Consider the following 14,177-nt stretch of genomic DNA (forward strand, 5'->3'; position numbering starts at 1 on the left):
GCAGGTTGTTTTTGACAGTGTAGAGCTGCAAACGTAATTGAATGTTGTGAAGCTTATTATTTTTTTAAATAAGTTGTTTGCTTTTACTTGCTGTGTGGGGCATTCTCCTAAAATAGCAGGGAGTGGAGAGTCTATATATGTTTATGGTGGAGGGGGAGGCTGAGACCATACGGTTTTAGGAGTAATAGTCTAGAAAAAATTGGACCAACACTTCCTAATTTGTGGTGGGTAAGAGAAAAACAGTAATACCATAGCATCCAAAAACCTACGCTGGAAAACTGGATGAACAGAACAAAAAGTAAACTTGGACTCCTTAATTTCCAAAGCATGTGCCAATATGGATCTGAACAAATACGACTTCAGGTAAATAGAAAAATACCTAAGTAAATAATTTTTTAAAAGTCCAAGCAGTGTAACTGACCTTGGAACGTGGGTACTTCACAAATACAGTTGGGGCAATTCAAAAAACAAACGCCAAAAACATCAGCAGACTTTTAAGAATATAAATGTATATTTATTTTTTATGAATATACATATATTTAGGCTCTCTTACGTCTCGCTGATTGTGGCTTAAATAAGAAATAGTCTTCTAAAGGAGAGCGAGGAAACCAATTAGGGAACATGATCATCACTGTCTTTTTATCAGAAGAGTTAAAAATTTTTATACGTATTTACTCTTTTCCCAAAAGCAGTGTATCAGGATTTTTTTAAATGCCTTCTGAAATTAAGCTTATTCCATGCTCTCAAGCTTTGATTGTTGGTAGTTTAAACACTCCTTTGAAATTTCCCTCAAGCGAGTACTTTTGCATGAGATGAAATCCCCAAATGCTGATAAGCCTCTTCAAAAGATTCTATTTTCTTCCATTCAAGTAATTTAGATTCAGGCTTCGAAGCAGAAGGATCTTGCTGCTTAATGTTCTTCTCTCCTGACGGTGCATAAAAGTTCATTAGATTTTTCTGATATATTATGGATCTGATTTTAAAAAATTAAGGGGGAGGAGAACTTTTGAGTTGCTTTGCACTGTAAGTAACTTCTAAAGTCTTAACAGCTGCTTGGGAGATGTTGATGAAATGAAGTAATGCGGTTGTCACAGCACATAGGCGTTCAGACTCCACAAACTTTTGAAGTATGATGTTAGTAAGATTTTGGTTTATTTATTACAGGCTAGTTTTGTTGCCTCTGGAAACAGGACGGATATTTCCCTAGATGATCCCAACTTCTGGCAGAAATGGGCCAAAAAAGCAGAAATAGATATAGATGCTATCAGTGGTAGAGTAAGTACTTCTTTTTTTTAATGCATTTTTTTTCAAGTATGCGCTTGCTGTTGAATTATGAAATAACAGGTGCAGGACTTTTGTACTTTTTTGATTAATACTTCAATAAATCAGAGGTGTTGTGCTTGTTACTATAGTTGGCACATGGATAATCAGCCTGCTGATAGCTTGAGTATTTCCTAGCTCCCTGCTGTCCCAAAAGAGTTTGGCGTCTTTGATTTTTGTTAGAGGCCTGCAAATGGTTGAAAGTGTGTAATTTTTCTGAATGCCCTATTCCTGTCTGTAGATCCTGGGCTGGAACCTGCAAAATAGAAAATGAATGTAGTTCTTACTCAACTAAAACCAAAAGTTGTATCCTATACTTGAAGACATTCCTGTTTTAAAAATGTTTCAGTGCCCCTTTTTACTCAGAGACTGCACTGTAGTCTAAGTATTCCATTTGGATGAGATATTCAGTGTGGTTTATAACTAATGTACTGGTATCGTGGTATAAAACCCATTTTTTGTTGCCTTAAATACCACGAAATGTTTTACTTGCTTTATGGGCGTTTCCCGTGATGTCTCTACAAAATACCTATTTATGACATTAGATAGAAATGGATGTTTCTGAACTGAAGCCATCTACTTAAGAAAAACTTACCAACTCTGATAAGGTTTGTTGGAAATTTTGCAGAACAGCCTGGTTATTGATACACCAAGAATTAGGAAGCAAACCCGGCCCTTCAGCGCCACGAAGGACGAGCTGGCAGAGTTGTCCGAAGTGGAGAGCGAGGGTGATGAGAAGCCGAAACTCCGCCGGCCTTGTGACCGTTCCAACGGCTACGGAAGAACAGAGTGCTTTCGGGTGGAAAAAAACTTGCTGGTCTATGGGTATTGTACACGTCCTTCTTCATTCTAGGAAGTTTTTAAAAACTAGTCTTTTTCCATGCACTAAATTGGATTTATGGAATAACTTTCAGCTATATTGGCCATAACCTGGTGTGTTTGTATATATAGAATTAATTTAGAGTATGAATTGATGTGAATTTATCATGCACCTTGTATAAATCCGTCTCACAATTTGCAGTTGAAGAAACATTAAAGAAGAGAGGTGAAAACCTTCCTTCAAAGTCATTTAACATGGGCTCTGCAGTCGTCTCACTGAAAATCGTTGTAGTAAGTGCTGCAGGCAGGCCCAAAACTGTAAAGAAATAAATATCTGAAATAAAGGCCTGGTAGGTGACTTGATGTTCGTCATTGCAGAACATCTGGCACTTCCAGGAGGTGCAAAGAGGAACTGAAAATCTAACCAGTTATTTCAAGCATACTAAAATTGATTTGGAAATAAAATCTTAGGTTTTCTCTCACCCACCTTGTGAGATAAATGACAATGTTTTTTTATCGATATGAGTTTCCACTAGTTTTGTGTCTTAAAAGCCTTAAGTAATCATCTGTGCTTTTTTTAAACAGGCAAGTTTTGTTTAAAAGCCTGTTTTAAACAGATGGAGTTCTGTTGCAAGTGTTGCTGTTGTATTTCCACTCCATAATTTCAGCTGAAGGAAACAAGTGGAAAGCTGACTATATTTTACAGAGAATTTCCCTTTTGCACCAGAAATGTACGGGCTTGCCGAGGGTTTCACTTCCAAGTGCTCATTTGTGTTTCACTCTGGACCAGGTGGGGCCGATGGAGAGAGATTTTGTCCCATGGTCGCTTCAAGAGGCAACTGAACGAACACGACGTGGAGATCATTTGCCGAGCTCTGTTGGCCTATTGTCTTGTTCACTACAGGGGGGATGAGAAAATCAAAAGTTTTATATGGGATCTCATTACCCCGACGGAGGATGGGCAAACACGGGAGTTACAGAATCACCTTGGTAAGGGCTCGTGTGCTTCTGTAGTTACATAGCTTTGTATATGCATGCCTGTGGTACTGGGATAAAAACAGCTAAAAATTCTCTCTGAATGCCTCCTACTTGAAACAAATAGAATTTATTCCACATACACAGTTCAACTGGTGGGAAAAGAAGTGTCATTTCTGCTTTGCTTTGTGTTTGATGGCTCACCTGAATGGCCTGCTGTTCTCTGCGTGAGCTTGCCTTTCATCTCTGTTCATAAGAACCTCTTCTGTTTCATGGTCGGTGACAACACACGCTCCTTTCTTTCCCCTTGTGCTGTGTCTGTAGCTGGTGAAATGTACCCCAGAGGTGCTCTAAGAGACAAAAGAGAAAAAACCCTCATCTCTAGAGGCTGTGATGCTGGTAGTTTTTCTGCACTGCACGTCACAATGCTGGTGTAGCGTACAGGAACTGTTAAGGGTCACAGGGATCTATACCTACCTGTTGCTGTTACTGTATTATATTTTAAATTATATAGGCTTATCAGCCCCTGTGCCTAGAGGAAGAAAAGGAAAAAAAGTGAAGACCCAGGCTAGCACTTTCGATATACACAAAGCAGAATGGCTTCGAAAATACAATCCAGAACATCTGTTGCAAGACGAAGGATACAAAAAGCACATAAAACACCATTGCAACAAGTAAGCAGTAGCTGAAGTGTGAATGTCTTTCAATGTTCATGTAAAGATTCCTTTTTCTTTTAATTCTTCATTGTCCCAGAAGACTTTAAAGGCGTGAGAGGCCTTGTAGTAGCCAGAAAACTGAGGAGTTTGGGAGCACCTGGCAAAGGAACAGAAACCTGGTGTGTTTTCTGGGCTCTGAGAATCAGAGCTACGAGCTTGCTTAAAGCTCGTTCGTAGCTATGAATGAGCTTGTTTTAGATAAATCATTTTTCTGTAGCAAAACTTGTCACACTCTACTTGAAAATGTCATACAGCTGTAGTGAAGAATTGAGATAAAGCATGGAGGAGCCATCATGGTCGTGCGCCAAATTCTAAGCGAGCAGGAATGAGAAGGTCATGTGAAAGCTGCTCCTTGTCAGCCCGCTCTGTTCTTCCGAGGGGAATCATCTCAGGAGGAGAATGGAAGGAGCGGTTTGTTCCTAGCCGTATTTTATGAAGCAAGTGAGGAGTGTTCTGCTGGCCCTGGTCTTTGTCTGGGATTTGAAAGTATGTTTGCAATGAAATTATTTGTGAAAGTGATCACAATATCAAGTGTTAGGTGACCTAAATTGGAAGTTTATCTCCTTATAACTGATGGATGTTTTAGGAAAACGATTTGAAAGCTTTGTGATACTACAAAAGACAAAACAAAGCCAACCACAACTATTGAAAACTTGTGGAGTTCTAATATTTGTATTTTTTCTTCTTTGTTTAGGGTCTTGCTTCGAGTAAGAATGCTGTATTACTTAAAACAAGAAGTCATTGGTAATGAGTGCCAAAAGGTGTTTAATGGAATTGATGCCAGGTGAACTATAAAGAGGTTTTTTGCTTGTTTCCTTTAAATGTAAACTATCAAACAAAAATTGAGAAAACTTCCTAGACCTAAATGAGAAATGTTAAAACCAAATATTTGTATGCTTAGCCTGTGAGAAGTGTGTTTTGGTTACTCTCTGTTTACTAAATGCTTTGGATCAACTTGTCATGAGGAAGTTCTAGTTCCTATTTATGGGTCTGGCTATATAAAGTAAAATAACCTAAGTCAAATAGGCTTAAAAAATGAGTGAAAGAATTATATGCTTTGCCTTCTAATTGGCGGGGTTTTCCTGTCCCTTTTAGTCATGTGTTGCACATTCCATTTTTTTTTAATGGAAGTATTGCCATTTGGAAATTCATAACTCACTGCTACGGCAGCTTGTGGTAGATGGAAAGTTTTAATTTGATTCAGAAAGCTTGAAGAGAGAAGTCTAAAAATCCCACAGAAAGTAGGGATGTACAAAGAGAAAATAAAGATGTATTTCTTCCTCTGAATGTTACTGATGTTGCTGTGCTGTTGGTGATTCTCCACAGTGAAATTGATGTTTGGGTCCCTGAGCCAGATCACTCTGAAGTTCCTGCCGAGTGGTGGGACGCAGAAGCAGATAAATCCCTTCTCATTGGAGTTTTTAAACACGGTGAGTAATACGGATGACTACACATGCACTTCCCCACCCCTCAGAATAAACAGCCTGCAGTCAGTTTTTTATAGCTCCCTCTGAAAGTGAATTTGTGCCGCTTTTTTTTCCTTTATAGGTTATGAAAAATACAACACTATCAGGGCAGACCCAGCACTGTGCTTCTTGGAAAGGGTTGGCAAGCCAGATGAAAAAGCAGTTGCTGCCGAACAGAGAGCAAATGATTATATGGATGGGTATGAGCACTTAAAACTGAGCAGGAATGTTTTATCTGTTGTACTTTGTTTTCTTCTTAACTGGTTTTATACTATTTGGTGTCATTGTTGTGAAGAACACTACTTGGATTTTACTCCCACAGAGTGGAAAACAGTTAGGAACAGTGTAACAACCATTGAAGTGTGGGATTTCACAGTTAAAGGAAAAGTGCAGCAACCTGTTGTTAACCAGGGCTCTACCGTGTGTTGCTGTGTCGGAAATACTACTTAGACACTCAAGTGCAAAATCCTTCAGAGGCAAAGTGCTGCAGACCTGTTTAGCTTGGTTGCAGGTGTGTCCGCATGGCATATGAGTCTTGTGCAGCTAACCAGTGACACCAGGAGACCAGTTAGAGTATTACTGGTAACTGCCAGCATGACAAATGCTTCTATTCATCACTTCATCGGTGGGGTCAGCAGCTGCGGTCATAATGAACATCTTTGAATGAGAGAGCAAACTGGGGGCGGACGGGATTCAAGCCAAAGCTGCCTTGAAATGTTTTTGTTGTTTCTCGTAGAAAATTAAATACAGTATATCTAATTAAATCTAAATGAATTTTGCTTAATTGAAGAGTGTAAGAACTTCTAAACTGTTACTAAGATGGGTTCCTTTGTGTTGAAATTTTAACAGGGATGTAGAAGATCCAGAATATAAACCAGCACCAGCGTTGTTTAAAGATGACATAGAGGTATAGTAGGCTCCTTTTAACACACTTAGAATGTAATACTTCCACCTTTTCTTTGAGCAAGTTATTAAGTTTTTCTATATTTTTCTAAATTGCGAGAACTTATTCCATGTCTTTCTGCAGCTGGGGGGAATGGGAGGGAGTTGTTGTATATTTCTGTTGTATGCCTTGTTAACCATTTGTCTAAAATATGTGTCACTCTCACTCTTTGTCATATTTATGAGTTGTCTATAAGATTTAAGTTGAACCTAAGTTTCTGGAGAGGGGTTACGTTTTTAATTTTGCTTCCCTTCTGTTTTTCGACAGGATGATGTTTCATCCCCGGGTGATCTAGTAATAGCAGATGGAGGTAAATGTATACATATTCAAGTCTGAGCCCATTCAATCTGGTTTGAATTATTTCCTTCTCCTGACCCTCAGCTAAAATGTATTTAGATTGCCTAGTGTAGAACCACAGGCACCAGCAATTATTAACTTGTGTTTCCTGTGACTTTGTTTTAATATAGATGGACAAATGATGGAAGGAGACAAAATCTATTGGCCCACTCAGTCTGCCTTAACAACACGTCTTCGCCGCCTAATAACAGCTTATCAACGAACGAGTAAAAATCGGCAGGCCCAGCAGATCCAGCCTGCTTTCCCAATACAAACCAGTATGATGCAGCCTCCATATGAAGAAGCTGCTCTGAATCCAAAGATGGCTGCTAAGATTGAAAGACAGCAAAGGTACCTGCAGTGTGCAAATACACATTTTTAATACATCCCGATATAAAAAATATCGAAGAAATAATAATGGCTAGCTGTGTGAAATAAGTGAGGAAAATGACAGGATTTCAATTCTTTTTTTTTCTTGGTGATCAAGATGGACGAGAAGAGAAGAAGCCGACTTCTACAGAGTTGTGTCCACGTTTGGTGTGGTGTTTGATCCTGAAAGGGGACGGTTTGACTGGACCAAATTTCGAGCGATGGCTCGGCTGCACAAGAAAACCGACGAGAGCCTGGAGAAGTACTTGTATGCGTTTATGTCCATGTGCCGGAGAGTCTGTCGTCTCCCCTCAAAAGAAGGTGGGTGTATCTTTAATTTCTGTTGCCAGCGCTTATCTTGAAAAGGGTTTACTTTCATGTGTTGCAAAATAAAAATGGGGCAGAAGGCAAAAAGGAAACATGGTAAGTGTAAAATCAAAAGCTCATAATGGGGAGACATATATGAACGGATTAAAGCCATCTGCTTCTAGTATTGGTGTGCAGTGGGGTTTTTTTGCCAGATTCTCACTTTTGTTTTGTTTTACTACAGAACTCGTAGACCCAAACATTTTTATCCAACCAATTACAGAGGAACGTGCTTCTCGGACTTTGTATCGCATTGAGCTCCTAAGGAAGGTGCGAGAACAGGCTCTTAGACACCCACAGTTGTTCGAACGGCTAAAACTATGCCAGCCAAACCCAGACTTACCTGTCTGGTGGGAGTGTGGGACTCATGACAGGGATTTACTTATTGGAGCTGCTAAACATGGAGTTAGTAGGACGGATTATCATATTCTTCGTGACCCTGAACTCTCGTTTATGTCTGCCCAGAGGAACTATAATCAAAATAAAGTGGCACTCTCAAGGACTTCTACTCCACTCCTGCATCAGTACCAGATGGCATTATCTGCTTCTCCTCTGACACCTCAGTCAAGATTGTCGGATGCTAAAGTGAATGCTTTTGAGGACACAAAAGCTAAAAATGAAAACCAGAAAGAGGATCTTCAGTCTTCTGAAGAGGAATCTATGTCTACAGAGGAGACACAGACAGTAATGAAATCGGAACCTTTGAGTCCAAGAAACGGCACACCAATGCAAAATGCCGACCACAAACCCAGCGTGAGGACAGAGACAGACAGGCGCATGGTGGCTGCAAGGACAGAGCCGCTAACTCCAAACGCAGCTTCCAAAAAACAGAGGGTCAGCAAAAGGGGGTCTGACTCCAGCTCTGACTCAGACTCTGACTCAGATAGATCATCGTGTTCTTCCAGGTCATCTTCTTCATCCTCTTCGTCTTCCTCATCTTGTTCACACTCTCGATCAGGCTCTAGCTCTTCATCGTCTTCATCTTGTTCTTCAGCATCTTCATCCTCCTCGTCGTCATCCTCCTCCTCATCATCGTCGTCATCGTCATCATCTGAAGAGAGTGATAGCGATGAAGAGGAGACACAGAAGCGTGGTATGTGTGTAGTTGTATTTCTGCAGTATGCTCTTAAACTGAGTTTGTTCTTAATGGAAAAAAGTTTAAAAAAGAATGTTAAATCTGATGAAAGTAAACTTAAACATACTTGTTTGATTCTTCAAGTGACTGGGAAGGATTGCAGGGATACACCGTTTTGTTTCATACAGTACCTTGGATGAGGCACTTGGGATTTGCTGACCGATTCACTAGGCCAGGTCACTGTGCATGTGGTTCATGTGTGGGACGAGAGCTGAATGGCTCATGTGTTCTGGAAACAGAATACATATATATATATGTATATATATATATACACACACACATATACATGTATATGTGTGTGTATATATATATATACACACACACATATATATATATATACTGCAAATTCCCTATTACTGTTCCCTTTTCTTTCTAGAGAATCTTTTGGTTTCCCTGTTTGTTTTTTCCACTTCTGCTCACCTGTCTTTGTAGCTTCCTTATTGTGTTTTCATGAAATCTGCAAGCTTTCTTCTGTCCAGGTAATGGAAGCTGCTTTTTTTGGAAACTGGAGGTGGCCAAGCAGTGTACTTGCGCTGAAAACTTAGAACAGTTAAACACTTCAAAATACATACCTGCTTAGGAAAGACTGAGGCGATTATAGAGCATAGGACCAAATAACACAGAGACACTTTTGGATGCTTCAACATAAAAGCAAAAACTTCAGGGAAGTGATATAAAATTTTTAATAAACCAACCAATCCTTGTTTAATACATTCCTTATAAAGTGTCCTCTGCTCTTGCCCCGTTGAAACTCAGAATGTGCAACTCTCTGCTGTGGAATAACAAAAGATGTGGAATTACAGTGGAAGTAAATAAGCTATTTTTTTTCCAGTACCTTAGAGAAAAAAGTGTTTTGCTAATCAGATGGATCTTTTAGTCTGTGGAAATGGCAAATGGAAACCATAGGATTAATTTACTGGGCAAGTGAAATGCAGTGATTGAGATGCTGCTGCCTGTAGTAGTGGAAGGCTATTTCAGAGGAAACAGTTGTGTGCAAATATTAAAACAGTGAGAGAAGAAGAATGCTTATATGACATAAATATTTAGATCTAGATGGTGGATCCTGTAACATGTGCTACACGTCCAAATATTAGGCTCACTTTCTGCCAGCTCAGTCTGTTTGGGCGAGTAATCGTGCCATCCTCAGATTGCAGAGTCTCGTACATCACTCAGCCTTTCTGGTAGTGGCTGATTTGCTGTAGCTTGGTGTTGAAGAGGTTGGTAAACACTGAAAAGTTCTTCTGACTTTCTCTGCATAGTCATTTTAAGCCCAGTTTTTATTCCATACATTGTGCAGTGATCGTGGAGCGTTGCCATGCCTCTGTCCTTTGAAACGTCTTTTAAAGGAGAGCTAAATTGTGTCAGATGAGTCAATGTGTCACTATTGTTTAGGACAAATTTGAGTTCTGTAGGATTGTCCTTCAATACTCTTACTCATTGTGCTGATGTAGTATTTACCTTTTCAGGCAGCACTTCTTTTTTTCTCTTTTAGTTTCAGGCTGTTTCCTCACGTCATAGTGAAACCTGTGTTGTTGTCTGGATGGGGGCCAAAGTAAAATAATAATAATGAGAAGTAAAGGGAAGTCAGAGGACATGCTGGAAAGATACTAGGAACAAATACTCTGTGATTAAAACTTCAAAAATTAGATGATGCAGACATGTGTGTTAAGATGTGGAACATCCAGCGTTCCATCCAGTAAATAAAATGGGGTGTTTTTTTGAAGTATTATCCCAATAGATTTGCTATGTTCCGGTGACACTTTTAGTTTCAATTTAATTCGGTATTTTAGTGCATGTTGGCTTACAAAGGAAATATATTCAAGTGAGGACTATCAGATTAGTCCGAAGCCCATCTGTTTTCAAATAGCTAGGTGTTTGATACATTACACTCTTGAAACTTTACCAGGAATATATGTGGAATTTTCATGCCTAGAAAAAGATCTGCAATCATCCTGAAAAAACAAACAGATTAATTCTTCAGTTTAACTTTGCATTCGGACTTTCTCTGAACATTGTTCTTTGTTTCCTTCACCTGAAGCTTTTACAGTGATGTTTCAAATTGTTTATGACATCAAGCAATCCTAGTGTTTTTATTTAGCAGGAGGAACCCCGCATATAAAAGCGTATGATGAAGAGAGTGTGGCCTCTCTGAGTACAACACAAGACGAGACGCAGGACAGTTTCCAGATGAACAACGGGACGCCGAATTCCAGTTACCTCCTGCAAGGTGGATACATGTTGGCTGCATCCTACTGGCCAAAGGCAAGTTTATGATACTTTGAAAACCAAAGCTGTAGGAGAAGGTGGGTTGTGATGTGACCGTTCAATTAAATACGTTAAAACCGTACCACCGAGTTGTGGGGAGATCTTGGGAAAGAAAGAATTTTGTTCGTGGTAAGTTATAGTAAAAATATGACAAAGCATTTTGTAGGTCTGTTGTATAGTTGCATCTGTAAAAGAGGATGTTCACATAGGGGAAAAAAACTGTAAAGGAAGCATATTTAAGATGAAGTTGAGATAATTTATGAGGTGTAATGATGTTCAGAGTGAAAGAAATCAAACTTATTTAAATACAGGGGAGGGCCTTGAACTTGGCAGAAACATGCTTGCTTACAGAACAGGTTACTTTAGTGTTCACATTTTTTATTTGCCATGTAACTGCACTCTGAAATTATCAGAACACCTGGTAGTTTTTGGAGTCTACGTGTACTTAGCTGAGTTTACTGGAACTCAGTCTATGTGTTATACAGGTGTGTGAAGTCAAATCTGTGTCCGGTGTCTAAAGACCATGACTGAGGAATAACATGGTTTCAAAAGCTGAAGTAAGATGGGAATAAAAGCCTGTAGATGTAGTTTTATGAACGCTGTTTGACACACAAAATCTGGTGCTGCTCACAGGTTGAGACCGTGCTACTAGTGAGTCAAAACCAGACCTACACATACTACTTTGGTAGTTTCTGTATCTCTCCTTTAAAAATCAGTGAAATAACATGTTTCAAGCATTTTCAGGCCTCAGGCCCTGTATAGTTGAGTGTGTATTTTTTACACGTGGTGAAATTAAGTACAGAGGTGGCTTTTACAAACTTCTACATTGTTACAAACCCAGGAACTTAAAATCTTAAGTCCAAGTCCAGTGATTAAAAATATTATAATTTCTCTTCTTTCTAGAATTGGAAGATAAAACATAAAAGCAATGTGTGCAGCGTTGGTAAGCGTTACTCTTGCATTTCCTCTGTTGTTTTAGGATCGAGTTATGATTAACCGCCTTGACAGTATTTGTCAAACAGTGTTGAAAGGTAAATGGCCTTCAGCCAGACGGAGCTACGACAGCAACACGGTGGCCTCGTTCTACACGACCAAACTGCTGGACAGCCCCGGGGCAGCCGCCGATTACAGCGAGCCCAGCGCACCCACTCCCCCCCTCGCGGGGCTGAAAGAAGAATACGATCAGTCGCCGCAGATGTCAAAGGTGAAGAAGCATGTACGAGAAAAGGAGTTTACAGTGAAAATCAATGACGTATGTTTATTTTTATTGCCCTAGGACCTGGTTGCGATTGCGGTGTTGCGGCATGCTTTACCTGCAAGTGGCTGCCTGCTCTCACTCTCACTCCCTTCACACACTTGTTTGTGGGTATTTGGGTCTGCTGCTTCTGGGCATTGAGTGTTTGGGGTTTGGGTTTGTTTTTTTGGGGTTTGGTTTGGGTTTGATTGTTTTATTTTATTTGCATAAGCCCCTGGAAGGAATCATTATTATTTCTCTGGATTGAAATTTTGCCATTCTGGTGCTTCTCAGTATGTTTTATGCTGTTTCTAAGAAATCTGGTTAGCAAAAAAGGTATTTCTCTTTGGCTTTTTTTAAACATTTCAGCATGGCCTATCCAGCAAGCACTTGATTATTACGTGGCCTTTTAGAGGGCTATAGGTGAATTTCCCAGTTCAAGTACAAGCTGGAAGCTTTAAACATTTTTCTTATCTATGGTTTGAGACCTGTTAGTAGCACATAAAAATGTATGAAAACTTCCTCTTGTAACTGGGTTTGCCATTTCTTTAGGACTAGATTAGAGCGCTAGACAGCTGTTCGGTGTCTGAATTTTTCAGTTAAGATAGTAGATAATTTAAAGTTTAGATTCATAGAAGCAACTCCACAAAATTTCTATTCAGATTTCTTCTTCACATGGAGGAGACCCAAAGCTTGTTTTAAGGTCTAATATGATGTTTTCATTCTTCCTCAACTCTTCCGGAATAACTGTTTGTTTGCAAGCATCCTGATTGTGTGGTAGTCATTTCTGCTTCAGAAGAGACTCTTCTAACCCTGGCATTTATTTAACAGGAAGGTGGTTTGAAATTGACTTTTCAGAAGCAGGGACTGTCTCAGAAAAGGCCGTTTGAAAGCGAGGAAGGTGCGTTGGGACAGCAGCAATACCTGGCTCGGCTGCGCGAGCTCCAGAACGCTTCAGAAACCAGCCTTGTCACCTTCCCCAAATCGCTTCCCGAATCAGGTACGTGAAACGTCGGGGGCCATAAGGGTCAGGATAACATGTTGTCTTCTGTTGGTCTTCATGCACAGGTGGTGGAGAGAGATGTTTGTGATGTTTTTTGTGCTACACTGCAGTCTGGGGGCATTCCCTGCAGTGTGTTAGTGAAACTGGGCACCTCAGCTGATGTATGAGCTTGTCAGTTCTGTAATGTTCATTTATTAGAAGGATGCCATTGTGAACACCCTCCCGAGAAGGTTCTAATAATTCTGAAGTGCATCGCTCTACACTGATGGGAATCAATTTAAATCAGAGCTTACTGTGGCTAGTTTGTAAGTAAGGATGTAGAGTTCCAGATTTATGCCTGTGTCAATTTGCACTTCCCACATTCTTTTTGGTCCCTCTTGTAAGGAAACAATGGAGGACAATAGTCTAGAACCAATTTCTGGCTTATAGCTAAGGTGTACACTGGCAAATAAAAATGAGCCTAAAGTGAGCAATTAAAATATGGAATAAATATTTGAAATCATTAGAATTGGGTGCTCGATTTAAGCCAGTTTCTGATTAAATTACTGCAGTTTGTTGAGATTGCATACGTAGGTGGATGAGAGCATTTCCTGTAAAAATATACTACCCTTCAATTGCATTTTGTATTTAATTGTTCTTTTGCAACATACCACTAAGATTTTGTTATAAATATGTATTTCGGGATGTCTTCCTCTGAGCACGTGTGTGGTATCAGCAGTTTTTAACAGCTTTCCTGCCTGTACAGATTTATTTGGAGGGGATAGGAGGTGGTAATAGGCAACTTCCACAGCAGAGTGGCTTTTCAGAGCCTGATATTAATGGTGTTTCAAACAGTCATAAAACAGGCAATTTCTGTTAGATATTACATGTAGAAATTATATGTACTGGCACTGTTTCAAGTAATTTTATTTCCTTTTTTTATTCAGACGTGTTTCTTGTTATAAAATGACTCACACAACTGACACTAATTCTATTGCATCATTAATTAGGTACTTCCAGTCACTTAACAGCCAGTGCCAATGGAGTCATAGCTGACAGTCAGCCTGCAGTCAAGAAGAGAAGAGGGAGAAGGAAGAATGTGGAGGGAGTTGATGTCCTCTTTATGAACAGAAATAAACAGCCTAATCATGTAAGTAAACTTGATTTTATATCCAAAATTAAGGTCCAAATTACTGTCAGTGCCTTCACTGAGCATAACCACCTCTAAACATAAAACAAAAACTTTATTGC

The 14,177-nt window shown here is 39.6% G+C and overlaps 1 protein-coding gene across 8 annotated transcripts in view; it reads left to right on the top strand.

Moving 5' to 3' along the window:
* CHD9 (chromodomain helicase DNA binding protein 9) overlaps positions 1-14,177 on the top strand; it is an 88,580-nt gene that overhangs the window by 66,227 nt on the left and 8,176 nt on the right. For 4 of the 8 annotated variants that reach the window (XM_065028648.1, XM_065028652.1, XM_065028649.1 and 1 more), the window contains 16 exons: positions 1,165-1,275; positions 1,949-2,145; positions 2,930-3,129; positions 3,629-3,788; positions 4,525-4,614; positions 5,157-5,260; positions 5,379-5,496; positions 6,146-6,203; positions 6,507-6,549; positions 6,707-6,926; positions 7,063-7,265; positions 7,495-8,403; positions 10,544-10,707; positions 11,690-11,962; positions 12,776-12,944; positions 13,937-14,076. In XM_065028648.1, coding sequence (XP_064884720.1) covers positions 1,165-1,275; positions 1,949-2,145; positions 2,930-3,129; positions 3,629-3,788; positions 4,525-4,614; positions 5,157-5,260; positions 5,379-5,496; positions 6,146-6,203; positions 6,507-6,549; positions 6,707-6,926; positions 7,063-7,265; positions 7,495-8,403; positions 10,544-10,707; positions 11,690-11,962; positions 12,776-12,944; positions 13,937-14,076 — 3,159 coding nt within the window. Of the gene's footprint in view, positions 1-1,164; positions 1,276-1,948; positions 2,146-2,929; positions 3,130-3,628; positions 3,789-4,524; positions 4,615-5,156; positions 5,261-5,378; positions 5,497-6,145; positions 6,204-6,506; positions 6,550-6,706; positions 6,927-7,062; positions 7,266-7,494; positions 8,404-10,543; positions 10,708-11,689; positions 12,073-12,775; positions 12,945-13,936; positions 14,077-14,177 lie in introns of those variants that run through there. The other 4 variants (XM_065028650.1, XM_065028653.1, XM_065028651.1 and 1 more) reach the window with 3 other exon arrangements.

This window comes from Columba livia, chromosome 13, assembly GCF_036013475.1.
Source record: "Columba livia isolate bColLiv1 breed racing homer chromosome 13, bColLiv1.pat.W.v2, whole genome shotgun sequence".
NCBI classification, from domain to species: domain Eukaryota; kingdom Metazoa; phylum Chordata; class Aves; order Columbiformes; family Columbidae; genus Columba; species Columba livia.